Source organism: Dinoponera quadriceps, unplaced genomic scaffold, assembly GCF_001313825.1.
Source record: "Dinoponera quadriceps isolate SergipeBrazil2010 unplaced genomic scaffold, ASM131382v1 scaffold123, whole genome shotgun sequence".
Taxonomy (NCBI): domain Eukaryota; kingdom Metazoa; phylum Arthropoda; class Insecta; order Hymenoptera; family Formicidae; genus Dinoponera; species Dinoponera quadriceps.
The window spans coordinates 194,079-221,650 of NW_014554239.1; the positions used below are offsets into that span (position 1 = coordinate 194,079).

General features: G+C 48.1%; 1 protein-coding gene across 2 annotated transcripts in view; it reads left to right on the plus strand.

Annotated features, from left to right (window-relative positions):
- LOC106748242 (uncharacterized protein KIAA1522-like) overlaps positions 1-27,572 on the plus strand; it is a 192,199-nt gene that overhangs the window by 13,450 nt on the left and 151,177 nt on the right. Inside the window, exon 1 of one of the 2 annotated variants that reach the window (XM_014626695.1) lies at positions 20,558-22,030. The exons of the other annotated variant lie outside the window; for it this stretch is intronic. Within the exon in view, the coding sequence (XP_014482181.1) occupies positions 21,976-22,030 (55 nt within the window). The 5' untranslated portion in view covers positions 20,558-21,975. Of the gene's footprint in view, positions 1-20,557; positions 22,031-27,572 lie in introns of those variants that run through there. 2 annotated transcript variants of the gene reach the window in all.

Here is a 27,572-nt window from a genome sequence, read left to right on the forward strand (position 1 = left end):
TCGGGCTCGTCATATAGGCGCGCGTACGCGCTGTCGTGAGCGAGTCGTCATTGCTGATGTCGTTACTTCGAGTCGATGTGCTTCGGGGATGTACGAGCGGCGCCTAGAGTGTGTATCTTCGGTATTGCTTCTCTCGTCATACCCGCCGCGATGCGTTTCTCTTGCGAGGGGGGCGTGTAAGTTCGCTCTGTCATCCCGCACGAGTAAAATTGGAAACAAAAGGGCTCGTATACTTTTGATTACGTAGCGAACAGAAATGCGATACACATTATTTTCAGAAGATATACCGAGAAAAAATATCTGGTGTTTCCCAAGTCGAGGACATTGAGTCTTCAAGTGGAGAAAACAGAAGTAAGCTTTCACTTGTAGCGCGAAAGGAGCGTTCCTTTAGATAATTAGCGCTACAGAGGGGATTTAATCCTCTGTAGTCGAAATTGTAGTTTTACATTAAGTGGAGGAAACAAGAATTAATTTCTCCATTTGTAGCGCCGAAGGAGCGCGATAGAAGACCTTTGAACACTCAACGTGGAATTAAATTAGACTTTTTAAAGCAGGCTGTTTGGTTCGTCCCATTGTCAGGTTAATTCGGCCGAACTTTTTTCTCCGCGCAGAATGCTCCTCGGTAACGAGGATTCGCAGGTTACGCTCGCGTGATCACTCTCAAATGACAATTTTCCCTGAGGTAATCGGTTAACACCGAGCGTCCATCTCTCGCGAGCCCCCCGTTCCGCGCACGCACGACTACCCGGTTGTTGCCCGAGTACCTGAAGAGTTAATCCTCCACGAGCGATCGTCGAAACCCGCGCGATTTATCCTTCTCTCTCTCTCTCTCTCGCACAGTCGGGCGTCGTCTTCTGTTTGCGCCTCGGTTCTAAAACAAAGTCGAAGCCTGGAAGAGCGCGCGGGGCACGTCCTCACGGTAGCTATCGCGTCTCATTCACTCCGGCTCACTACGGCATTCACGGCAGTGCCGCGTCCTCACGCGCTCTCTCCTCTCCTCGCGAAGACACACGGGCGAGTGTAAGTACGCGCACGTACGCACACGCGTGTCGGCCGAGTATAATAAACATAATCGCGGTAGCGCGCGATGAGGAGGCCTTGGCCGTCTCCCTTCGGTCGTGCCCGGCACGCCCACCGCTACCATCGCCGTGCAAAGAGAAAATACCGCGCCGTGGCAATCAACGGTTTTACACCTGAGCATCTCTCCACGTAGGTCGACCGGCCAGCCACGGGAGAGCGGGAGCGAGAACGAGGACGACGTCGGAGGAAGGAAGAAAAAGAGGCGGAGAGCGAGGGGGGAGTACCCGAAGAGCAGCGGGAAGAGCGCAGAGTGTGGATGCCCCCTTTCTTTCCTCCGTCCGTGAGCGTCTCACCTCGATAGGCAAGACTCTCTCGGCGAGCACCGCGATGTACCGACCTACCCTGAAGGATTATCGAAGCCCGGCATCTTTCGATACGCTCCCGTTCCTTCCTCCGCGGGCTCCCGTTGCGCGTCCCGGATTGATCCCGGCGCGCCGCTCGACGCCGTTGCCGTGGCCTGCAGGATCCTGATCCTCGATTCGGATTCTGGCCTAACGGTCGGCCAGGGTCGAGCCGGGGTTGGCGGGAGTATCGCTCTGATCCGCGATCTTGCTCTTTCTCCTTCCCTCCCTCTCTCTCTCTCTCTCCTTCTCCCGAGATACCCGAGCTGTTGCTCTCGGGAGATATCAGATAGACGAGCGACAGCGCGTCGTCTCGGTGTGCACGTGCGTTTAGCTCGGAGTAATTTATCGTGATTACCGATCGGGGGCGAATAGACGGGGATCGCCGGAGATCGTTATTCCGATTCCGCTCATTTCTAATGCGCGAGGTGTCCGCGACGCGAGACACAATCCGATTCGACGATATGGCGCGCGAGATCGCGATCTGATTTAATACGAGCGATATCTCGGACGTTGATCATGAGAACACGCGCGACCTTCTCGGGCCCCGACGACGCCGTTAGACAACGTCTCAACCTTATTTTATTATTTATTTAAACGGGAAGTGCCTTTTGATTTGCAAATAAGTGTGAGAGACATGGAAGTAGTGCGTAAAAGTATCGACCAAATTTAAATCTCGATATAATCAGAATAAATAAGTGGCTACATTGAAGGAATTTCAAGAGAAGACGTAGGGCAACGTCTAAAGGCACTGATTGAATTATGAAACATGTCGATAGAGTCTAAAAATTTATTGGCCGGCATACAAATCCGATTAATTAGGTTGAAACGCTCATAGTTTTTAATATAAAAGACATTGCCTGAACAGATCACCCTAGATGGAAGCATGTAAACAGAAAGCTTGAAGAATTTCGGAACAACCTGAAATTTCGGGACAACTTGAAATTTTAGTCCTACATTAAGTCTAATTTGGTTCTACATTAAGTCTTCAAAAGTCTACGATTGCTACAATTCTATTGATGCCACAAACGGGAAATTATTGCCGTTTTCTCCACTTGAGGACTTAATGCGGAACTAAAATTTAAATCTCGGAGGTCTTAACTCTCATTTCTAGCATTAAAGAAGCAATTATTGTGCCTCTTTGATGTTACAAATGGGAACTTATTTCCGTTTTCTTCGCTTGGAGATTTAATGTGGGATTTAAGATTTCTACTCGGGATACTGTTTCACGATTATTTTCCGCGAGGTTTTATTTCGATGCAAATTCGCAACCGCCGCCGCGTGCTAAGAGAGACCCTTTTTCCGTCTGTCGTAATTTTGCGCTCGCGGCATTCATTGAGATTTATGTTTCCTCGGCACGTCGACGGGGATCCGGGAGTCCGCGTGGCGTAAGGAAATCCGAGGCGAACTGCAGGCCTCGGCAAGCCGAAGTGTTCGCCGAGACGTATCGACCACGTATCGGCGATTATCACTCGAGTGGAAGTGGCCCTTTTCGTGGTCGCGAAACGAGCCGACAAGCTCGCGATAGAATTTCAGCGGCATTCCGCGACGGGGCCGATTCTGCGACGCGGAATGATCTTCAGACGAGCGCTGCGCCAAGGTGTCCCGTGTTTTGTTACACGTCGTTTATCTACACAGAGTGAGATAATAGCTCTTAGCCGAGAGGGAGTAAAGTGATTTTCCTTACTTTACTTCTTTCGCAAAAATACGCACGTCATTTAACTAAATATTACAGTACATCCGGTTCACGGCCGATAAATCACCGTGGAGTGATAATTGCGCGCCGCGATAAGCCATTAATAGATCAAATGCTCGTGCAACAGTTTCCGGTGCACAATACGCGTCGTATTCCGGCAATTAACCGACCTCCTTGTTCTCCCCCCGCCCCCGACTAATAGTTCATCGAAACTTCTTCCGTTTGCTTCTGCGTCAGGCGAGCTTGCGAAAATGGATTTCCTCCTCACGGTTTACGTGCGGCCGACGAATATAACTTAACAAATATAACTTACGCATTCTCGGTGCATTCACTGCTTCACGATGCTCGATTTATTTTATACAGGACCTTCCTTGCTTATCGGGAGTTTAAGGAGAATGAAAAAAATGTTAATAATCGATATATTCAGCGTTACTAGTTACTACGGTGAAATTAGCAGAGCGAGCAAAAGGGGGACCCGATAAAAAATGTAACTATATTCTGAGATTAGTATCTTGGGCCGTGTAGATCCTAGCACGACATTAAGGGTACCGCAGTTCCTCCGTTTTTTCTTAATAAAAGTACGTAGTTACAAACCCTGTTTTATAGCCCATAGATCACCGCGTAACGATAATTACTGCTACTATATCCTTTAATCGATCAGCTACAGGTACAACCGGTCGCTTCCGGTGCGCAGGTTATACTTACTTACTGCGACGCGCGCCTTGCTCATCTCGCACAACCAACTTATCCGCGTTAGATTTCATAGATTTTACGTATATCACCTTTAAGAGAAAAGAATTAATCGAAGTATGATTCATTTAGCGGACGCAGCAAGCAGGACGAGGCAGGTTAACGAAGAGTTTATTACATAACAATACGTACACTGAGAGAAATCATAGTTATTTCCGCAACCTCAGCTATATATTTTCTTTGTGGTTTCAACCACAAAAATAGTATCAGCAATATGCATGTAAAGGTATTACCGCTGCACGGTACAAAATTTTGTGTTAAATTCGACACATTTTTTACACGCCCGAAACTTAAGTTTTCGTTGTTGATTTAACACAAGATGAATATGCTGAAAAGTAACACGAATATTATGTCAAAAGTTAACGTGAAAAAAAAATAAATTCACATAGTTAATTCGTTAATCGATCATGAAGTATAAACTGTGTTATTTTAACATTTGCATATGTTGAATATTGACACAACGTAAAATATTGAGATAACATAAACGCAATATGTTAAATTAACACACGGGTATGCTGAAAATTTAACGCAAAAATTGTAACAAGGACCGCATTTTAACACAAGGCAAGATGTTCTTTTTTTGTGTGCACAGCAACACTTCTCACAGAAACGGGTGTATAACGACTATAGTTAGAAAATCCGAAATATTTTTCTCTCAGTGTGCAACACGAATTTTACTCGACTGCTTATTACGCGCGTTCCCATTATCGCGGTTCGCAATATCTCTTTCCGCCTGATCGCACGGATCAAAGAGCGAAGGGAGAGAGAAGGTCCGCGGGGTTCAGACGAGATGAAGCGCCACCGGGGCTCGCTCGCCGGCTCGCGCCGCTGTCGTTGCCCTCCGCGAAAATGGATGTTCGCGAGAGCGCGAGGGGACCCTCTTCGACACTCGCGCGCGCACAGGCCCTTTAGAAAGTTGCCCCGGTTGCCGCGGTTGTTTGATCAGAGAGCCGTACGAACGAGTCGTTAGCCGGTACGTGCACTGATCGCGTTTCCCTCCCTCCCTACCTGCTACCATCCTGTCCTTCTGCTTCGTTCTCCTTCTCCCCTCCCTCCCCCTGCGTCCCCGTACGTGTCCTCGCGCACGCACTCTTGCATATGTACGTGCAACGTGCGTACATCGTACACGCATGGGAGAAAGAGAGACAGAAGGAGAAAAAGGGAAAGAGAGAGAGAGAAAAAAAAAGAAAGAGAGAGAAGAGAGGGAGAAGGGCGATGGATCGGTCCGGCAGCGCATAAGTCTATACTTATGGGCCTAGGTGGTAGATATGGAGCGGTCGATAATGATCCAATATACTGGTACATCCTCGCGAAGTAATTACAATGATGAGCGAACCGCTACCATCGGGCGCCCGAGCGAGCTCCTTCGGAGGCTAGGCGTTGGATCAAGACCCGTCCTCCACCTTCTCTCCCCCCTGCCGGTTTCCCTCCCCCTGCCTACCGCTCGCCCCACTTCATCGCTGGCGTCGACTTCTTGCTCTCCTCTCGCTCTGCTCTCTCTCTCTCTCTCTCTTCCTTGATCCCCTTCGCCTCTCCCTCTCCTCTCGCTCTCCTCCAGCCTCTCCACCTCGTCCTCCTGCTTCATCTCTTCCTCCTCCTTCTTCTTCTTCTTCTTATACTTCCATACAGCCGCCGGTCGCTACGGCACATAGCACCGCAACAAGAGCAAACATCTCCTCGGGGTCGTCACGGGGCCACGGAGTCACGGTGGATGGATCTCTCTCTCTCTCTTTCTCTATCTTTTTCTTATTCTTTCATTCTTTCTCTCTCTCGATCCTCCAGAATTATCACGGGGGCCACCACGAGGGTTCACTTGGCCGGAAGTGCGTCATCAACGGGATACGTGCTCGATGAAACCATCCTTACGGACGAATCTCTAGGAGTACACCGCGAGAGCGAGTGGCGAGGCGTGTAGCTGCTCGGCTCGGAGAACCGCGGCTTTATCTCGATGAGGCCGCGTGCGCGCGGTGTTGGCGGATGATTAGCTTCGATCGCGTTTGTGCTTGTACGCGACGGCGTTGTCATTGATCGATAGATCGGCCGATCGCCGCCGCGCACGCGGACGGAATCGCCGACGATTAAGGATAATTGTATTATTGTGTTAATACTGAGCGGGGTGACGATAAGACGGAGGCGAAGTAAAGGATGCTCTCGGGAAAGGAGATTAACTTATGTGATGGGCCCGAGTTAATTGCCAAGCGATAATTGCGAAGCACGTCTGTCTCATGCATATGCATCGGGGGAAGGGGGGGGGGGATCTCGGGGACTACCGTTTGACGTGGAATATAATTTATTCGATAGAGATTATAACTCGGTTTCTCGCCTGATGGGAAACGAGAGGACGAAGCTATCGCGGCAAGTAACAATTAGAACTATCTATGAAGGATATCAAATGTGGGTGATTATTTTTGCACGACGATATTACACGGATGCGTGTCAATTTTGACGTTCTGCACGCTCGTCTTCCCTCCGCTGCGACTTGTTCGGATTTATTCGAGAGTTTTTTAACACACGCCCACATTAAGAGTGTATTCTCGTTTGAAACGTCGTTTTGGTTAGGTGATCTGCAGATAGTTTATTTTTTTTAACCGTAAGACTCATAATTCTGACGTTTTGTACGATTATTTATTTATATTTTAGCTATATGCAGTAATTTTTCTACATTATTATCTTCAATGTTAACAAAGTCGTAAATAATCTTGTGCAACGCTGAACGAAAATTTTACTTGCCCGGTTACAACGATTCCGGGCGTTGTGAGCTTCTGAAACCAAAATGTCGCAGAACTGATTAAACTATACACTTATAGCCATCGTCCTTACCACGATGAAGAATAAAAATTGACTTTTTATAAAATGGCACGACTCTTTCAAAAGAGAAAGATCGATTTTTGGCCTATCCTTTTTCAGTTTCGGGAGTCTTTAAAAAATCGAAATATTCAAGATACTGACTTCATCGCGATAGTGGCGATAGCCACAAGTTTATAGTTAATAAGTTTTTCGCCGTTTTGGTTTCAGAAATCTACAACGTCTGGAATCGTGGTCACCCATCTTTCGCATTCAGCGCTAACAAAATGACTTATAACATTATTGATATTCAAGATAGTAACGTGCAGAAATTACTATCTACTAAAGCATAGATAAATATTTATGCAAAACGCCGGAATTGTGTCTCACAGTTTTTTCAAAAGGAGTTTTCAAAAATCACCGATCGGAGGAAACGTTTCAAATGAGAATACCTTCTTGAGATACGAGATGAGACAGAGGGAGGGAGGAAGAGCGAGAGAGAGAGAGTCTCGCACGCGCTTTGTAACAAATAATAATGAAGATATGCGTGATGGACACTCGTAAAACCGCCGGTCGCCGGTCAACTCGAGCGCGAAGCATCCGCTCTGGCGTAAGTTCATTCATCGATTTTTTGCCGCGGAGAACCTGCTGCGAGCTAGATCGCTCGACTCACCGGGAGCTGAGTACAGGCGATACGAAGTGTCTGATTAACGTTGATTTTTTTGCGAGCGCCGACCGTCCGACGCCTCGTCACAAGCCGAAGACCCCCCTCTCTCTTTCTCTATCTCTCCTCATCCTCCTCCCGCAATCTGCTTCTCCTCTTCTTCTTTCCGGTCGTCTCGATTACGATCGATACGGTTGTCGAAGCGAGCCTTTCTACCTTCCATTCCGCCTCATTCTACGTGATGTCATGCCCGGGTTTTTCATGCACTGACTCCATACTTGGAGAATTTTCCCGAAGACACATTCCGCGATACGAGCAATATCGTTGTTGCACGTATGAACACGTGCTTGCGAACGCATGGTTTGTACATTGAGTCAATTAACTCTTGATTCATCACAACGGCGGCGAAAGAAGCGCGCACGCACGAGAAAATGTTAATTTTAGACGCGTTCTCGCATTTTTCCGAGGTTACGCGACTAATGGTCAATTCGTTCCGGCCGCGTGTCTAAGCGATTCTAAGTCGCCTCGTTTAATCTCTTTCTCGAGATTAAAAAAATGTGCATCACGGGTGAACCGTTAACGACCGCATCGGCGAATATCAGTCAGGTATACTGAAGAAGAATTTGATAATAAGTGCTAAAATTAGGTGAGTTTGCCAATCAAATACTTGACTAGTGCTACCAAACGACTTAGTTACGGAATTAAATTATCGAGTTGCGGTAATCAAATATTCACCAAATTTTAGTACTTGTCGCCGAATCTTGTTTTCAATGTGGAAACCAATGTGCCAGTCAGACGATATTTCGTGCAAAGTACATCGCCGATCGCTAATCGCCAGTAAGAAGAACAAGCCCTTCGATTTTCGATCGCGCACGTCGGTCCCCCGGAGTTCGCGAACTTAAAACGTATACGCGCTGTCATATTTCCGTCCGTCGGCTCTCTCGGAGCGAGCGGAGACGGTTGCGACGCCACTGTGAGTGCATCCGAGCAACAAGAGCACGCATAACGTAGATGCAACGCTCCGCAGCGCCGGATTGCCGAGGGCGCGCTCCTTCTCCGCAAGAACCGGAGGTGAAGGGGGCACGGGGGAGGCACGGGAGAAGAGGTCGACCGGGATAAACATCTGAGCCCCGCCCGGCACCCGAGGCTGCACCTCTTGTTGCTCTTCTACCTTGCCTCTCCTTTCCCGCTTCTTCCTCTTCTTCGTCGTCGTCGTCTTCTTCTTCTTCTTCTACTTCTTCTTTTGCCTCTTCGTCTCCCTTCTCGTCTTTCGCTGCCCTCTCGCCCCACCCTCTCGCCCTCGACCGACGACCGGCACGTCGGCATTATTAATCCTGGGTGCAGTTCGCGAGTGTCGATATGTAGCATTTCGCGCGTCTCGCATTTTATGGCGTTCCGCCTCTTTCTGGTTTCCTTAATTGTATTTCATTTCTAGGAGTCACTCAGCACGAATTAAGACTCCGTCGCTGTGCGATCGTCCGCTCCCGCGACCCGGCTCGGTTAACCGATTATCGACCCCGTGAAAGTTCGCGAGTTCGCGGGACCATCTCGAAGTAGCGTCACTCCTTTGACGCGTTCGAGCGAAGGACGCGCCAACCACGTCCTTTGTCATTCGAAGGGTTGAAGTCGTGGCTGCGATTCAAAGCGTGCGCGCAGAGAAAGAATTAGTCACAGAAGCCAAACTAAAGACAGCTAATGTTACTGCTGCCGCAGCTAAATTTATTAACTATTCGAACTAACGATAAGACGGTACAGCGCGAACGGTACAGTTACCTGCAGCAAATGCATTTTACCTCTAATAGCTAATGTCGTTGCTGCTGCGGCGAAATTTATCAGCTGCGATAACAACGGCATTAGCTGTCTCCATTTTCGCTGTCACACAGCTAGATTTGAGCTTTTACGGCAAATTTTTTCTCCGCGTGCGGCTGAGAGAAAGCAAATATTAACGGAGGAAACGAGGATCTCTCGGAGATTCTGGGCGCTTTGCTATCTTCATCTGGAAATGTCATTGGGTTTTGTTTTCCGGGATCCGTCGTTCATTCGTTCGTACATTCGTTTACCATTACAAACGTGTCGGCCGCTATGTCATTTGGAGTCATGATAGCGTCGAGGAGAGATAGAAATCTCTTGCGGTCTCGCGCGCTCTTTTCATCGAGGCGCTCACCTCCTTCCCTCCTCGTGTACACGATACTTCGCTTATCCTTTCGCCGCGGCTTCCGCTTCTTTTTATCTCCCTCTCTTCGGACTCTGTGGATGTACTGCGCGACATAGCCTAGACGTGTAACGCACTATTAGCGTGGCCCGATCTGGTCCGCGTGTTTCGTTAATGCCGTGTCGGCAACGTGCACTTGACTTCGGGCTTCGAGCGGTAAAACGCGCACGTCGCTTTCGAAAACGCTACCTCGCGGGTCAGTTGTCCGTTTATCGGCGTTCTACATCCCTCGAGGTCGAAGCGTTTCTTCCGCGAGGATACCATTCACCCTGACGCTTATTTCGCTCCAGTCAAATGCGTCCATCGCGAAATTACGCAGATAATTATATAGTCCAATTATCAACTCTCGTTATCACCGGTAACGCGCATAAAATAACCGCATAGAGATTTTCCCAGGCTCGCAGGGAAAAAGCTTTCCTCGGATTTCGTAAATTTCTTTAGAATCGTAGGTTTGAAACACCACACCTCTGACCGGAACCTGCGTAGAGATTTCCCAACTAGAATCTATCCGGTCGGTATTTTGGGAAATCAAATCGGACACGCAAATTAGACCCCGAAAAATATCCCGTACGGGAATACTTTCCGAGCGATGGAAATTCGTTGCTCCGAGGTGGGGATTCATCTCGAGCCTCATCGAGATCATTGCGGCGAGGGTTCCTGGCACATACATACACGCGCACGCATTCTCACACTTTCGCCGCAGAGCGCGGGATTTCAGTTCGTCCACGTATTGAATAGTTTACGGCTTTTAAATAAGCGGCCCTCACTCGTTCCCAAACAATTTGCCCATACCGCAGATCGCTCGTAAATAAAGATAATCTATTCCACCCGGAAGATAAAAATCGCTCCGAGTCCGCTACGGGGGCCGCGGAACGGTGCAACGCAACCACCGCCGCCTCCTCGCCCGGGCGTGCGAGCGAGACGGACGTGGCGATCGAGGGGTCAGGGGGGGTGGAAAGAAGGAGAGCCCGAGGAGAGAGACGCGAGAGAGGTGTTCCACCGACTTGTTCGTTCCGCGGGTGAACGCTCCTCCAGTTATTCATTTTTACGTCGCTCATTGCTCGGATTTTACGAGGCAAAAATTATGAAATTGCACTTTGTGCACCGTGCGTGCCCCCTCTTTCTTTCCTTCTCTCTATTTCTTTCTCTCTCTTTCACCCTGCCCCGTTCCTCTTTCCTCCGCCGCCCTCTCTCGCTCGCTCTCCGCTCTTTCCTCGACGATTATGCGCGCCGCTCTCGCGGTTCCGTCACGGCGATTCAGCACCGTCGATTTCCTCGGAGAATTTTCGGTGCGTTCTCGGTGTGTCGGGTCGGCTTCTCTTGTGAAGGCTGGCGTCTCGATTGGCAGCATCGATATATCAGCTTTCCAAGTGTACGCGCCTGTTTAGTATGTTTATGGTAATTGGTTCTTAATAGCGCACCAACTGGCGAGTGTATAATCCGTTGCCTTTCGTTCCGCTCGATCAGAACTTTCGTTTTCCCCGCGTGTCACGCGAACTTCCTCTCTTGTCCGAGATTCATTTTTAATCTCAGCGCTGCCGTCTAGTCACATAAGTCACTTTTTCGTCACTTTTTCTTGACAAATCACTAAAAAATTCATTATCGCCCGAAATGGATGTTTTTACTGTCTCTCCTAATAAAAACTCTTTTAATAAAACTGAAAGCGAAAACTTCGAAAGCCTGTTTCTATTGTATCGTTCGTGTCCTTTGTCTTTTCTTGTTATGAATTTTCAAATCGTACTATGAAAACTCGCTATACATCCAAAGATGAATCTGATTCCTCGTCAAAGAATAGATATCTATTGCAAGAGTGCACGTGCCGAAACGTCTTTACTTTCACGTTAACGCCGTAAATATGTTCGTTGAGCATCCGGGTGTGAAATTTCCATCGTTCCTTTACCCGTGTCTGTGAGCGCGGATAAATTATCGATCTAACATCGAGAGGAGAGAGAACCGTCACCGTATAAATTACCGGCCTAAATTGGAGGATTTTACGTTTCCCCTACGTGCTTCCCGCATACGTGTGCGTTCTCTTTCTCTCTTCCTCTCTCTCTCTCTCTCGCTCTTCGCTTCGCTCCGGATAAATTATTGGATTACATTAGGCTCTAAATTTCCACGCACGGATGATAAACGAAAATGAAGAGCGCGCTACGTCATGCCGGCCGGTCGGAACGCCCGACGGAATATTAATACCGAAACGCGCCGTAAATTGCGGATTTCGAGCGCCGAAAGGACGAGGAGCCGACGATGTTCGTCTCTGCTGGGCGCGACGTAACTCTTCGTGCTTCTCTTCGCGACGCCGTCGTTCCTCGTTCTGCATGCGAGGAGAGGAGAGAAAAAGAAAGACATCATCGTCATCGCAGGACGAACCGCCACTGTGGACGTATTCCTTGCATAATGACGACACCGTGTCATAACACATCCTACGGCGTTTAATTAAGCCGCTCTTATTTATCGCTCGACGAAGCGTCTCTCTTGACACATCCTCCGACTCCGGAAATATTAAACAAGCACTTATACGCTATAAACCTGTCACGTCTCGCCGTATGTCCCTTCAAGCTGAGATATCTTCCGCCTATCTCGAGACCGTCAGAATTGTTGAAATAGTCCCACTTGTCGGTGCGATTGGTACAAATTCGCACGAGTTCGAAGGACGCCGACGATGGGAATCGAGCGAGCGATTCCGATCCCGTCGGAATTTTACCTGTGGGTCATCTTAAATAGATTTCACCACATCCGTATAGAAAATTTTTTTTAATTGAGAGCGCATAATGTGCCGGTAAATTATACTATTTTTGTTATAATTTTAGTATATTATGATAAAAAAAAGCCTTCTTCGTTGTGCCGAGTTATAACGAATAGCTACAAATTATGAGGGGGAGTATTTTTATTCAATTACCAATTATTGGGGTTAACCTTTTGCAACTTTTCGTTCTAGCTCATCTGCATTCCTTCGCTTCCTTACTCGCTTACTCTAAATATTACTGTAGAAAAACGCTGGTTGATTTTCGATATATCGAATTCAACGTGTCGCTTCTCTATATATCCAATACTCTATATCATCCCCTGTTGAGAAAATCTAAGAAAATTTCGACGCGGGATCGAGAAATACGTCCACTGCGGTTTTGCGGAATTTTTAACGCGAACGGACCGAAGCGAACATGACTGACCGTTCTGCTTATATAAGTCTCTCTTTTTTCTATTTTTCCCGGCCGACCGGCCATTCGACACCTGCATCTTTCCTTGACCTTTCAAGTGCACGTTCATCCATCTGACCTTTACCTCCGCTGATTCATCGGAGTATCTCGCGGCGTAACTTCGCGCGCGCGGTATAATCGTGCGTGTTCGTATTTATCATCTCGTTTATCGTATCGCAGCGGCTCCGGCGATATTAATCGGCGTGAACACGGCCTTTCGACGATCCGAAAAACTCTCGTGGGGCCTCTTTCATCTTAATTTACCGATTGCTCGCTAACGATGGCGGATATTGTTAGACGATATCGCGAATGACGGACGCGCGACGTTGCTCGATTCTCCGATGAGACTCTTAATTTTAGTCCGCGCGTCTTGTTTAACATTTATCACGGTCCCGCCGTGATCCTTCGTCGTTTCGCTGAAAAGCAGCGAAGGCTTTTATCGCGCGGCCGGAGTTGTAGATCACTCCGGCGTGGCGTCGAACTTGAACAGCTCGAGAGGAATCATATCTCTTAGTGCGCATGAAAAGATCCCATTCATTAATATATTACAGCTTACGCGATGAAATGACGGATATCTGTTCTCTGTGAGGCCTTCATTAATTGGACTTCACCCGGAGGTCCAATTACGGTCGCGCGCGCTTTGATAAAAAACATCGAATTGAAAATCCTCGAGATCGTGGAAATCAATGTCAATTCCCCTCTTGGATTAACGTCGATAAGTTGTATGTCTGTACCGATGATTATACTATCATGGATAATTACGCAAAATGAGTTGGAATTACCGATAATTACACGGACGACGGACGTATCGCGGACGATGAATCGTTGAAAATGGCGAATTTCATGCCATTCCTTTCAATTAACGGCCGATCGTAATAGAGAGACGGACCGAGGAAAGGATGGAAAGAACGAGAGGACGAAAGGGAGACAGAAAGAGAGGGATAAAAGATCGTCGCAGCTCGGGGGGATATTGATCGGTTCATCGAAGATTCGTTGGCTCTGCGATTTCCTGCGCCGCGAGAGAGAGAGAGAGAGAGACGGTCTCGCGGACCGCCGTTGACGAGTAAATCGGTCGCGGCGGCGAATGAATTCGCCTCCTATCTCGGTGTGTCCTCGTCGACGTACTACGATCCGTTTCGCGCGGCTCATTAAGGGAAACGTCGCTCTGCACTCCTGCGTTAGCCGATCACGGCGCATACATCATAATGAAGATTCCGTAAAGCAGCGCGCACGCCCGTAATCATTTTTACGCTTTCTCGGGAAGCGCGAGTACATTGCACGGAACACGTCCCTCCCTCTTTTCCCCTCTCTTACGGTCACTTTTTAAGGCGAATTAAATACGGCGCAACAAATTACGTGGCCACGTAGCTCGCCGTAAATCAAACGGCCAATAAAACTTCCTTCGGCCGGTCAGAAAATTTCGTCGAAGCCCCGGCGAATGGCGCCTCTCGGCGTTACGCGACCGCTACGACGACCTCGGGAATGCGAAGGTGACGGAATGTTGCGTTTTTTTCCTGTTTTTTTTCCTTTTCTTACATCATTAATTTCCGTCGCGTCGATAACGCCTTTAGTCTTGCGGATTATCTCACGCGAATGGCGATGTGTGTTCACACCCAGATAGGAGCCTGTCGCTATTTTGACGTCAATATTTGGTCACAATTGGTTATTGACGTCATATGTCCATTAAGTGACGTATATTTAACGTTAATTTTCACATATTACAAAGACTTTGCGATACTCACACGTCGCATAAACGTTTAATTTTCACAGTAAATTATTATAGTGAATGCAATATTCTAAAAAATACATATAAGTGTTGTTTTATTTGTTATACGTTATTGCATACAGATATGTTACCAGTGCTTTGATGTCGCATATCAATGTCGTCGAGTTATTCTCAACGTGTGTCAGCGACTGTGAAGTTCGGGGACACCTCTTTGGCAATTATGTAAGTGCATTCTGTAATAATTTGTACATCCGAAGTCGTAGCGGAAATGAACAAGAAGATCCGCAGCATCTCATCGGAATCGATGGGTTTCGGTGTCAGTTAAAAGCGCCTCGCTTTTACGATCGTTGAAAAAAAGATGTCTCTACCGAGATGTGACGCACACGTGCGCAAAGTCCTATCTGGTCGTCGGCTTCGCATCGACTCATCAGCATCAGCAAGTTCGCCGATGCCGGCGCGCAATATTACGGCTCCGTTTGAAAAACACTAATGCAAGATGTTCCTTCGCGAATAAGAAAGAGGGAGAAAGAGAGAAGGCGAGAAAGAGAGAAAGATCGCGGGGATCATCACGGGAGAGCGCAGAAAGGAGTGGCAGAAGAGAGACGCGGTAAATAGCGAGAAAGAGAGAGAGAGAGAGAGGAGGCCGGTGGGGAGATTTTAGTGCCGGCTGGACGTTTCAATTAAATCGTCGAAATCATCATCGGGCACCGGAGCTCGTCCACCTCGTTCGCCATCGTCATCGTCGTTCCCCTCGCGGTTCTCCTTTTGCTGACGAACGTAAATTTCTCCACTCAACGGGACCGTAACTTCTCCGTACACGCGCGAGCGGCGGAGGCCATCGCGCGGGGTTCGTGCGGCACGCCAGAACGAGTCTATGAAATATGAGCACTTTTGATCCAGCATACCGTAATGAGAAAGGGGAATGCCGCGGAGTGTTGCCTTTTTTCCCTCTTTCTCCCTCCCCCCCGCCCCTCTCTCTCTCTCCATCCCCCGCGAGAGCCCGGCGCAGCAGCCTGCGATGCCGCGGATGGCTGGCTGCTGCGGGCTCTCCGGGATCACGACGCTTTTCGATCGGCCGTTTTATCAGCGGCAACGTCTCCCGGCGAAAACCATTTCGCCGGCAAAAATGCGGCGCATCTCGAGAAAGAAGGGACGATCGGCTGCGGCAAGGCGAAGTAACGATGTTCCGTCTCGCGAAGATCCTCGCGGACCGCGCGATTTCAGGACGCCTTTATCGCGTACGCGGCAATTTTTCGCTTTATTAATAAATTATCCTCGCTCAATTTGACGCGTCTTTGAAGATTTCTCTCTCTCTTCGCTCCGCGCGAGAGTGTCGTGCGATAAAGCAAAACTCGATCCCGCCGCGCCAGTAGCTCCGCGGCAGCTAGAAAGTTACACGAACGCTATAAGGACGAGAGACGGATCCACCGGCACGCCGTGGCTCGATCCGGCTCTCGATATACAAAGGGGAACCTCGTTATCAACCGGTCCCATCTTATCAGGTCGGCGCGGCATCGCCGGTAAATCATCGGGGTCCTTGGCGGGGCACCTTTAATTACCGGGCGTGCACGGAGAGGGGAGGAGGGAAAAATATGAAGACGTAATACGTTATCCGGTTGCCTTCCTCCTCCTCTCCGGCTGCCTACCGGTAGATAGAGAGGCCGGTCCAGTTGATGCCGAGAGGCGTTGCTCATAAATAATGAACACGTATTCATGAACGCCACCGGTTGCTTGGTCCCCGGAGATGAGCGGCCGCGACCAGGTGCTGCCGCTCTCGCAGAATCCCGCGGACACGTCGCGATCGGGAAAACCACCTTCCTCGCGTCGACGCGAAACCTGCCTCGTTGCGCGAGCGTTGCGTTGACCGCGCGGATTTTACGCGGTGTGAAACGGGCGCGTCTAAACGCGCGTTTCCCGTCGTTCATCGCCGGGGAAAAACGGGCTTTTGGATAACAGGCGTGGGCTGCCTTCCGCGGTATTAAATCGCTCGGCCGGGACGAGTCGTGAGAACGATGCACCTCGGGGCCGCGCGTGCGCGCGCTAGTCGATCGCGACCCCGCATTCACGATTCGTTCTCTTCCAGATACTCCCGACGAGATAATGTTTCGGCAGAAATTTTCCCCTCGATATCCTGCTAGAAATATACGCACTTTTCCTACATTACCCCTTTAGTTACTGTCTAATATTAATGCATTCCCGAGTCGAAATTTTTCATTAAGTCTTCAAGTGAAGGAGAGCGGAAATATGTTTGCACTTATAGCACTTGTAGCACCAAAGAAGCACAATGGAAAATCTTTGAAGATTTAGTGTAGAATTAAAATAGATCTTTAAAAAATCTTTAGAAAATTAGGACTTAAATCTTCGCCTCGAGTTCTTAGGTTATTATTAGTTGTAACAATATTATGTAGGAAATGGACGAGAACTTGGTAGGGTTTTATTCGGGAGTACTTCTGGGCCAAAGCTGCCAATTTCATAAGCAGCAATTTGCTTATTAATCAATTGAACAGTTTTTTGTCCACTTATTGTTCTGTTTTCGTTGAGTAAAGGGGTTGAAATTTGGCGCGTCTTTTGCGCGCACATCGAGAAAAAGAATCAGCCTCCTGCCAGCTGAAAACTAGCTCCCACAGCTAAAAATGAGTTACTCGTGTGATACAATTGAAATTTAGTTACCAGTTTCATTTGTTTAATTTCTGGATCTTTTCAGCTTCTACAGCTAAAAAATTAGGTTCGCTAACACAGTTTCACTCGTTCCGAATTTTTATATTTCCGGAGAACAGGTTACGCGCGCACAGTGATCCTCGCTGTTTCAATTTCGAAGAGAACGCTCGGAGAGTGTCATTCTGTTCGACCTATTCGTCATCCCGCGTTGCGAGATTTTCCGCGCGGCGGACGGCGTCACGAGCGCGCTAATTAATTCCCGCGAGAGTGTTTGATGGACGACGGTCCGGCGGCGTATCGATCCGGCCGAACGATTAATACATCCCGTTGCGCGCGCGCGCAATGCAGCGCGACGCGGAGGAGGTCGACGGACTGTTTAATCGGCGATAGTTCTCCGGGAAAGAAAATGGTCGAGGTGGTAATCGCTACCTGCGGAAGCCCGGCGATCGACGCCAGATAGGATACCAATATAATGCACCGTCCGTCGGGACGTTTCGACGAGCAGCAGCTCCGCTCGCGTCGTTCGCTCGAATAATCTCGCGCGGCCGGAGCGGATATCTAAACGAGGAGCTCGCAGCCAGCCTTCGGGCGCACATACGTACATACATATAATAACCCAACGTAGAAGTGGAGTGTTCTTCCCTCCTTCTCCCTCTCTTTCACTCTTTCTCCCGAGTGATATATATCGGCCACGATATATCGTCCTTGATGGTACACCTCGAAGCCGTGGTCGAAGCTACTCGTTGCTCCTCCACGCACACCCCACGCCGCGGTTGCGAGGCAGAGCGCGCGCGCCTCGCCCTCGCGAAACAATATGATGGTTAACGTAACAAGCTCTCATCTCAGCGCCGCGCGCGCGCTGTTCTACGCGCCGGGATATCCTCCCACCGCGCGGTCGCGCGCCCACCGGTTCTGAACACGTCCGGACACCCGAGGCGACGCTGCCCGGGTAATCCTGCGGATAACGCGCTCGCGGCGCGACGGTGTTGCAGGATTACGCCGGGCAGACGGGAGGCGATCGTCATTGACGGGCGAAGGGTGTCTCGCGCGTGCTTCAATCGGCGCATCGAGAGGTTTCCTCTAAGCCGTTTGTTGGAGTATTATTGCGGGAGAATTCCAAATATCACATTTTTACAAGGCGCTGTGTGCGTAATTGCCTGATTGAATCGGAGGCGAACGTTGCTTAGTACGCGGCGAAAATAATTAAAAGTTTCAAAATGGCATCTCTGCCTATCAATCGGCGTGAATATTTATTTAGTACAGAAATCCTGCAGTTCGTATCGGATGTGTCGATGCTTCAATCGGGGAAATTTTGGGAAAAACATTTTTATACCTTTTCACTGAAATTTCAAGGCCTAAAGAGACACGAAAAGCTTGCAGAAACACTTTTATACAAGTTGGATTTTCTGTTAGATACGGTAAAACATAGTAGTGCACATACGTACATACATATAATAACCCAACGTAGAAGTGGAGTGTTCTTCCCACCTTCTCCCTCTCTTTCACTCTTAGGACGTCTTAATGTTATCCGGGTTAAACTGACACTCTTTAATTGCATGGCATTTTGTTGCACTCCCCAAAATTAGTTTTACTAACAGCATCGATATTTTGAATCTTCTGGTGTAGTTCGAAGTTTCAAGTAATTTGACTTCGAATCTTCGAGCTTCGTCGTCGAATGCTGAATTATATCGAAATTTCGAAGCTTCGAATATGTCGAGTAATACTATCTCTAGTATGTAGAGTGAATTATGATGTACACGACCGAGTCGAGATGAATTACGAACGGAAGGATCGCGCTGTCCCGCTGAAGCCGCAGCAGCCCGATGATATTGTTTTACGAGCGAGATCGCCGAAGAAGTACGATGGTACACGCGAGCAAAGTGTTCCGCGTCTCGTTCCACCTGACGTAATGTCCACGCAGACTGCTATACGAGCCGCTGCCGGTCGCGGTCCGGCGAAGGAAGACGTAGCATTGATAGCCGGACATTGAGCGACGTGCCTGGAAGAGACACCGCGATCCACCGTCGTCAAGTTCCACCGACCGATCTCGCCTGGAATTCAATTGGCGCTCTTCCGCGCCGTGTCGTAAGAGAGTCCAAATATGGAATCCAGGTTCATCGGGATGCTTTCTCCCTCTCTCTCCCTCTCTCTTGGTGAACCATAATCGGTAGCTGAAGCACCGAAGCAGAAGAGTCGGAGAACCCGCGGCTTCCCTACGTTGTCTCGATAACAGCGTTGAAATATTTCCCCGCCGCGAACAAAAGCTAGAGAAAGAGAATAGAGAGTTCATCATCACCCTGGACTTAGACCCTTTGAATTTACAGGATATAATATTTTAACCGAATATAGTCCGATTATATAAAAATGAACGAATAAGATTAATAAGAAGATAATAAGATAAGAAAAGGATTTCTAGAAATCAGACAATATCTATCAGCATAAAGAAAGAGAGAAAGTGTCTTGTGCTTTGTTTCTTTTCTATCTCTTCGTCGACCATCATCATCGTTGTTTCTCTCGCAAGACACTGCGATGCTCCGTCGTGTTGACGCTTTCAATTATCGCCAATCGTCTCGTTCTATTAAACCTCCACATCGGTCTTCTCATCGGTCACCTAGCCGCTCCATTTCGCGCTCTTTCCGTCTCACCCGGACGACAGTTCCGCTTGGGCTTGTTCCTCTCGTTCTCCGAAACATTTTGCGATCTCTCAACACGAACGTGCCCGGTGTATCCTTCTCATTCTCGATATCTGACAGTCGTCTCGCCGGATTCGCGTGTCTCAGACACGAGAATACTCAGGACCCGTTCGACCCTATCTCCTCTCCCTTCGCTCGTCGTCATCGTTCTACGACGTGAGAAAATCGTCTCGAATTTTTCTCAGGCGGAGTCGCCGCGTCGACACCGATCGCCTCCTGCGACAGGTTACACCGGTGGCGGCCGAGTCGGCTCTCTCTCTCTCGAGGTCCCCCGACGATTCCTGCTCCTGCGTTCCACCACAGCGTCCTCCACCTCCTTCACCACACCGCCGCCACCACCACCATCACCACTACCACCACTACCAACACCACCGTCACCACCACCACCACCATCATCTTCCGCCACCACCGCCAGCGTCGCCGCCGCTGCCAGCATCACCACCTTCGTTCATCCGCCACTTCCACCTACTCCCGGCTACCACCTCCTCTTTCGCAGGTAGCGCAGGGTACTCGCCATGTGACTGATTCCCCTTCTCCGCAGGTTGACGAGCGGAGGGCCTGCCTACCTGCCGCCCGTTGCCCCGCTCCCATTACGGCGCGGACTCTCGCGGCAGGTGCACCAACCCAAGTGCCACTCCGCTTACCTGTGTGTCGTGCCTACCAAGGCAAGAGCAGTGTGTCCGGTGGTCAGGTTCTTCCCTCTCTCTTCTCTCTTTCTCTCTTTCTCCCCCTCCCCCTCTTTCTTTCTCTCTTTCTCTCTCTCTCTCTCTCTCTCCTCCTTTCCCCTGACTATCTCTTCCTCCGTCTTTTTTTTTTACTTCTGTCTATCCCCCTACCTGTCTCCATCTCTGTCTCTCTCTGCCCCTACTGTCTTTGTATATCCGTCTATCCTCTTCGACATCACCTCACGCAGTGGTGCCGTGTAGTAGTGTCGTGTCATCCCGCGGTACGTCAACGATCCTCCCGGGACTGAAGGCAAGGATCGGCCGGGTCGAGGATATACTCTGCGATTACCGGGCACGATCGGTCTCGTCAGTGTACGCTAGAGTGAGGAAAGTGAGGCCCAGCACCAGAGGCTGTAGGCAGTGATAGCTCGATGTCGGTACGGGATGTACGTGATGTCTTGACACCGGCTTGAACGCAGGTTCACAGGTGGCGACGTACGAGTGACGTACCTGTGTGGCTCGAGGTAGCGAGAGAGAGAGAGAGAGAGAAAGAGAGAGAGAGAGAGAGGAGTCCGATGGTGACGGACGAGCGTGTTGGTGGAACTTATCGGCGCGATGATAGGAGATAAGAGCGCTTCGTGATCGAGATCCGCGCTCGGATATCGGGGAGGTATTTTGCGTCGTTGGAATTCCGCTTGCTACCTACGTGAAACGTCTCGACAGTGGCCGAGATTCGGCCGATGGGAGAAAAGCCGTATGAGAAAAAGTCACGACAGAGGGTGATCGTGTGTGGCCATCCCGTCCACGGTTCGCATCGAGTCGATCAAGTGCGTGGAGGAAGGGGACACATCCAGTGAAGGTGTCAAACGTCGGCGGCACCTCATTGACATTTCCGTGACATTTAGTGCGCGATTCAAGTCGAGTGCCAGACACCTTTCCGTGTAACACGCGCGTCCCGACGATGTCGTTCTAGCGACAGCCTGTAGGGATAGCGCTGATGGTCGGCGTGACATCTTTACCGTCGTCGTCGTCGTAACGACGTTGCGATGAATGTTGGGAGGAAGGGCGGTGCGGCAGAGAGGAAGTGATACGAGAACGTGGCGAGTTGATGACGCGTCTTCCGTGCCTTATCAGCGCGGTAACTGGAGCACCGTAACCGTCGAACACTCTATTTGAAAAGACTTATCTGTCTCTCGGAATTTTTCATTTGCACGTGCACGGCCCCGACGACCCGGCGTTTTCGCAGAGGCCTGTTGCGTGCACGGTCGAGCGACATTGAAACCAAATCCTCGACGGTGGACTCGTTTCCGAGACTCCGGGCGGCTTCGTGCAACAGGTGGCTCCTAGCCGGACAGGCTATCGGGAAGAAGAACGTCGGATTCTTCTGCGACGTCCCGAACGGAGGGCGGAGAATCGCTCGGGTGAAGGTCGACACCGATTGCCAAACTGGACATTCTTACCGCCACGTCGGGAAGAACGGAGTGGAGATGTCCGCGGGTCGCTGAGAGAATGAGGGAGCTGGACACTGAGAGCCCTGTCGTCTGGCCAGCCTGGTGTTATACTGGTGAGTCAAAGCGTTCGTCAAGGAACGCGAGAAGTACGATCCAATCGAATTCTTATTTCATTGTGACATTGTCTCAGAATTCTTCAATGTATGTATTGTATCCGTTATATACGATTCGCGTGCAAGTTTACCCAACTCGGATTTTTCGTCCTGTATTAATCTTGCAAATTCTGTGGAATTTGAGGATTCCGCGACCATTGGATCCGTAGCCATTGGATTATCTTGACAGTAGAGCCTATTGTCCTCCTCTGATGCTACAAAAATGGGTCTTTGGTGTCGTTTTCTTTAGATCAAGGCTTAAAAAAGACAAGTTTGTAGAATAGTAGGGCGATATAGAATAGCATAGGCTCTGCATTATAAGTATCTTAGGAAATGAATATTAAGAATTGTTTAATTTTTGATTACCTCAACATTTTACATGTATTTATACGGATTGTTAGATAAGTTGAAGCATGCCTTTTGCATGCTAACTCTATTATATTGCTGTACTTTTCACATATAAATCGCACACATAGCACACAATAAAGTTATTATTTTGAGAAGTTATTCTTTATTCTCAATGTCTCTCTTATAAACAATCTATTAGTTATGTAACTAATTACAGACAAAATATGCGAAGTAGTAAATACTAAATAATGTAGACACATACTGATTATATAAAATAACAAACTTTATTTTTTAATTATCTCTTTGTTATTTTGATTATTGACGTTGGGAATTTCAATAGGATTTAGAGCTTTAGGAGGGGAAAAAGAAGGGATTGTAAGTAGGAAGCATTGTTACATACGCAAGTTAACACTTGCGAGATTTGCAATAGATTCTAAATTTTGAGTCGGAGCCCTTCCGATAATTACCACGCGTGCGACGGTCCTGGTAATGAAGGTCGTCGTAACGTCCGAAACGTCGATTGTTATAATTTCGTGGCGTCGGAATGTACGCGTCATCGATCGGCGGCCGGCAACGGCGCTTGGCGGGGGTGACTCTGTCCTATTCGCCGATTGTTTTGGTACTTGCGCGCGCGTCATTACGTTTCGAGCCGATGAGCACGACGCATTTACCACGGAGCGGGTGTATCGGTGAGTTGTTTACATATTCCCCGTCGGGCGGATTACGACATTTCCTGGCCGTTCTTGAAATATTTCATCGGACTCTCGTTGGCATCGCGTTTCTTGTTACCGCGTATTCTTCAGAATCAAGTACGAATCTTCGTCTTACGCGAGTGTCAGTGCTAGTGGGTGTCCTGCACGACGAAGCAGCCAGGATCAGGATGCCGAATCGGAAAGTCGCGACCGAGAACGCAGGACGTAGGCCGACGGGACGCGGACAGCGGCATATCTTACATTTTCAGGTGTGTCACGAATCATTTATTACGTGGGACGTTTCGGTCTCTCATGGATATTTCGCGAATTTACCGGAAATGAGGAGATATCGGTCGAAATTTAGGATTTGAGGTTCCGCAACTATTGATTTATGCGTCTAACAATGCTTCCTGCGTCGAGAAGTGAATCTGCTAACCTTTTCTTTTTATTCCACTTTTATCGTATCGAATTTAAATTGAAATCTCTTACAACACACAGCATTATTAAACGCACAACTGTGTTGTTATTCTTGTCCTCATGATTTCTTCTTTTATATCCTTCTGAATCTCCAAATCCTATTGAGATTTTCAACGGATAAACAAAAGATAAGTAGAGATTATCAGAAAATGTGTGTTCCACTACAAGTTAATTGTATTTACTCACTTGTTTTTATCGAATTATTTAATAAAGTAATTATTTGTAGCTTCAAGCGCGGAAAAAAGGAATTAGCTGTCCATATAATACAAATGAAATTGACTTACCAGACCTAGTTTTTAGCTCTCATAGCCATGGGAGCTAAAAACTAGGTATAGGGACAAAAAATTAACTAGATTTCAGTTGTATTATATGGACAGCTAATTTTTAGCTGTAGGAGCTAATTCTTTTCTTTCGCGAGGCAAGACCATAGCCTGTCATGTCTCGAGACTTTTCATTGATTCTGCAAATTCCCGGAATTTTCAGCGTTAATGCGGAATCAATATTTTGACTCGGGTCTTTATGTTTGTCATACAACGACCATAGAGTGATAATTCCCAATCAACGCGCGAAATTCGAAACACTCCCCGTCGCGTTGACTTTCTTTCATAAGTGAAAATTACAAATTCTACAGATCCTCTCGAAATATCTTGACAAGTTCAATCCATTTTCGTTGGGTCTATTTTCGCAGTAGCTAAATTCGACGACGTGTCAACTGTCCTCGTCGGTTGCTCGAAGATATTTTTCGACATTGGAGTAAACTTGAAATGCAATGTTTGGACTCGAGAGGCGACTCACTCGCCAGTGTGACGTTTTCTTTTCGTAAACAAGCGTCAATTAGTCCATCGATTGCGCGAGTAGGTCGAGTTGGTCGACGAAGTCGTAACGAGCCGTGGCACTGTAACAGGATGCAAATAACCGCAACGGCTTATGGAAAGTTACGAAACACACGCGGCGGTCGAGTGGGCGTCACGCCGCGGCTTTGGTATTCGTACCTTATTACACTCTATCGACAGGTCGAATGACAGACGTAAAACAAACACGAGCCCCGGCGAGAAGAACGCGAGCGTGCGTTCACGAGAGCTCGGCAAATGATGTAATAAACGACAGTAGTTAGCTACCTTTCCTGATGATCTAATCGCAGTTTGCAGTTATAAAGAAGGAATAACTAATGTGTCTGATGATGATCGCAGTATTATAAACGCGAGATAGGAGAATCCTTGGACAATTATATCTAAAGTCTGTATTGCATCAGATTTTTTATCAACTTTCTTTCTTTTACATCTGAAATCAGTCTCTACTTATCTCTACTTATATTTATAATTATATTGATTAATTTATAGTTATACTGAACAACATTGTTCAAGTAAATGTTAGGTTGTTGCAAAAGTTTTGTCAGTTTCTTGTATGTGTTTCTTTGCAGTTGATTTTCTACTAATCTTTGCCGGTCTTTGGTCTCAAATTTGTGATTAAATGTGATAAACTGACAGAACTTTTGTAACAACCTAATATTGACTAAGAAGTATCGTAGTAATTTATTTAATCCGACTAAAATAAATTAGCCAATATTTACCTGAACATAGGAATTTTTTTCCCAGTGTAATGTATATTTCTCTTAACGTTCTGACGAGATGCAAAATACATTTATTTCTTGTCACCTTTGTCGCGTTTATCTGTATTGTTGCGATTAAGATTACAGTTTTAATTGTAACAAAATTGAGAGGATAGTTCTAATAACGGCGCGATGGATTTCGCGAAAACTAATGCTTACATGTGCAAGATGTAAGAAACATTCGTAACGTTTGTCCGGTTTTATCACGGCCGGTTCTCAATTTCTCGGAAGTTTCAACTCACCGCACGATATCTTTTTAATATGTCAACAAACTCGTACCAAGCGCGGTACGCGATATAAGTTCGTCACGAGTAAAATTCAAGCTCTCGTTCAAAATGTCAGATGTGAAATTTATACGCTCCGTTTAATTAATAATCGATCGAATTTTTCGAAACATCTCTTATAAAAACGAGAATCACGTAATGCGTTTCCTTTTATTAATTTCTCTTTTTTAATACGCTTATCAATTTTTCGAGGTTTTAACCTTTACCCGTTTCGACTGGATTTCTGGGACCACGACGTATCGCGATTAAGTCGCAAAATGATCTATTCTGGGCCCCTAATGGTTCCCCCTTCTCCTTGCATATTTATAATGTGGTGAACACACGAAAGGGGTCATAGGTTTCTGGAGAGTGGTTTTTTATCGCCTCTTATCAGGCCAGACTTCTCGATTACCCCTTAGGTCTGTTGGTTAAACTCTCTCTCTCTCTCTACCTGCCGAATTAGCCGGCGACGCTGCCGCCTCCGCCGCTCCTCGTTTTGCCACGCAGTGAGAATTCATCCGGTTCCGTTAACGGGGGAGACCAGCCCCGAGAGAGAGAGAAAGAGAGATGAGAATGAATCGCGGAGGGTGTAATTATGGTGCTCGATCTTGACAATTAGGAGCCCTTGGAAGCTGTCGGTAGCGAATAGGGGTCCACTTAGCTCTCGCAACTTCCACAGCAGCTTTATCTCATCCAATCGGCCCGCGCGTTATTCGTCGGTGTCTTCTAATTAAGAGGGAACCGGCGGATATTTTTTTCCTCTTGGCCCCGAACGACTAAGAATCGTCGTCGTTCTGGACTCTCGTTGTCGAACGAAAAGCGGTTGATTCTTCGAGTTTCATTTTCACGGTCTCGCGTATATTTACCCTTAATATCTCAATTCGCCGTTCGACACCGGCGGCGGCCCGTCATTCTCGGGACCGCGGTTTCCATTCGAAACGTATGAGATCACGTCACGGAGTGAACCACCGGTAAAAAACGCGCGAGCTGGTAATTAATCGCGCGTAGTCGGCTTCGTTCTCGGAAACACGCGATCCGTCTCGAATCGGCGTCCGGCCGAAACGCGCGCTATTTTGCCAGTCAGGATATTAATAAACTTTTTTCAGCGGTGCGCACATTATTATCCCGGCGCGCGTTGCACGCGGCTGCCCGCGTTCGTTAGCGTTCGAGAATAGCGTGGCAAAACCGGCGTGATTTGGTGACAGAACCGATCCTACGGAACAGATTCGTCACGGTGTGAGTCGCGGTAATGGCGAGTGAAGAGGGAGAGAGAGGGGAAGGGAGTGAGGGAAGAGACATTTTGCGGACGCGCGGCGAACGCCGTCACTCCGGTCGCGACCGCTAATGCGATTACCACCACCGTCGTCGGCTCTTTCGTAGTCACCACCAGGAAACGGGCATTGTCTCGCGTCGCCGAAACGAATCGTCGCCGCGGGCGAGACCGCGCCGCAGAAATCCATTTTCGGAATTCGCGAATTAGCGGGAGCCACGGTCGTTAGAGACACTATGTTCCCCCGTTAGTTTCCTTGTTTCGGCAAATTGCCGAGTCTCCGCTGATCGACGCGGAAGAATGTTGAATCATCTCGCGCGTTACAGCCCAATCCGGCCGATTACTCATACGGTGAGGTGACGAAAAAAATAATAAAAAAAATATTTTAATCTTTCTTAAAAATTAACTTTTCCATTACTTTATTATCATTTACCCCTAATCTTGGGGTAACGTTTAGTTACAATTAGGAGTTGATTTATTTGACAATCTCCAGTCTTCCGCAATTCTTGACCAAATGAGGGATTAGACCGATCAATGAGAAGTAGGAAATGGCCAGACTCTTACTTGAAGGATTCTAGGCGACACGATTATTCGTTCCTTCGCTCAGTCGTCTTAGCGCGGACAGGTGCAGTCGTTCGCGCAAGAGTCTCTTCTTCTTCTTCTTCTCAACTCATTACATGTTGCGTTTTCGCATTATTGTACGGCACTCGCGATTTCCGCGGGAGCGCTCGTGCGGCAGCTCGTCGCGGTTTTGCGGCGTGCGGAAAAAACCGAGGAGAAAGTTATAAATTGTGACAATTATCGGCGGAGCTCTCGCGGGCTCTCCAATTTCAACGATATCATC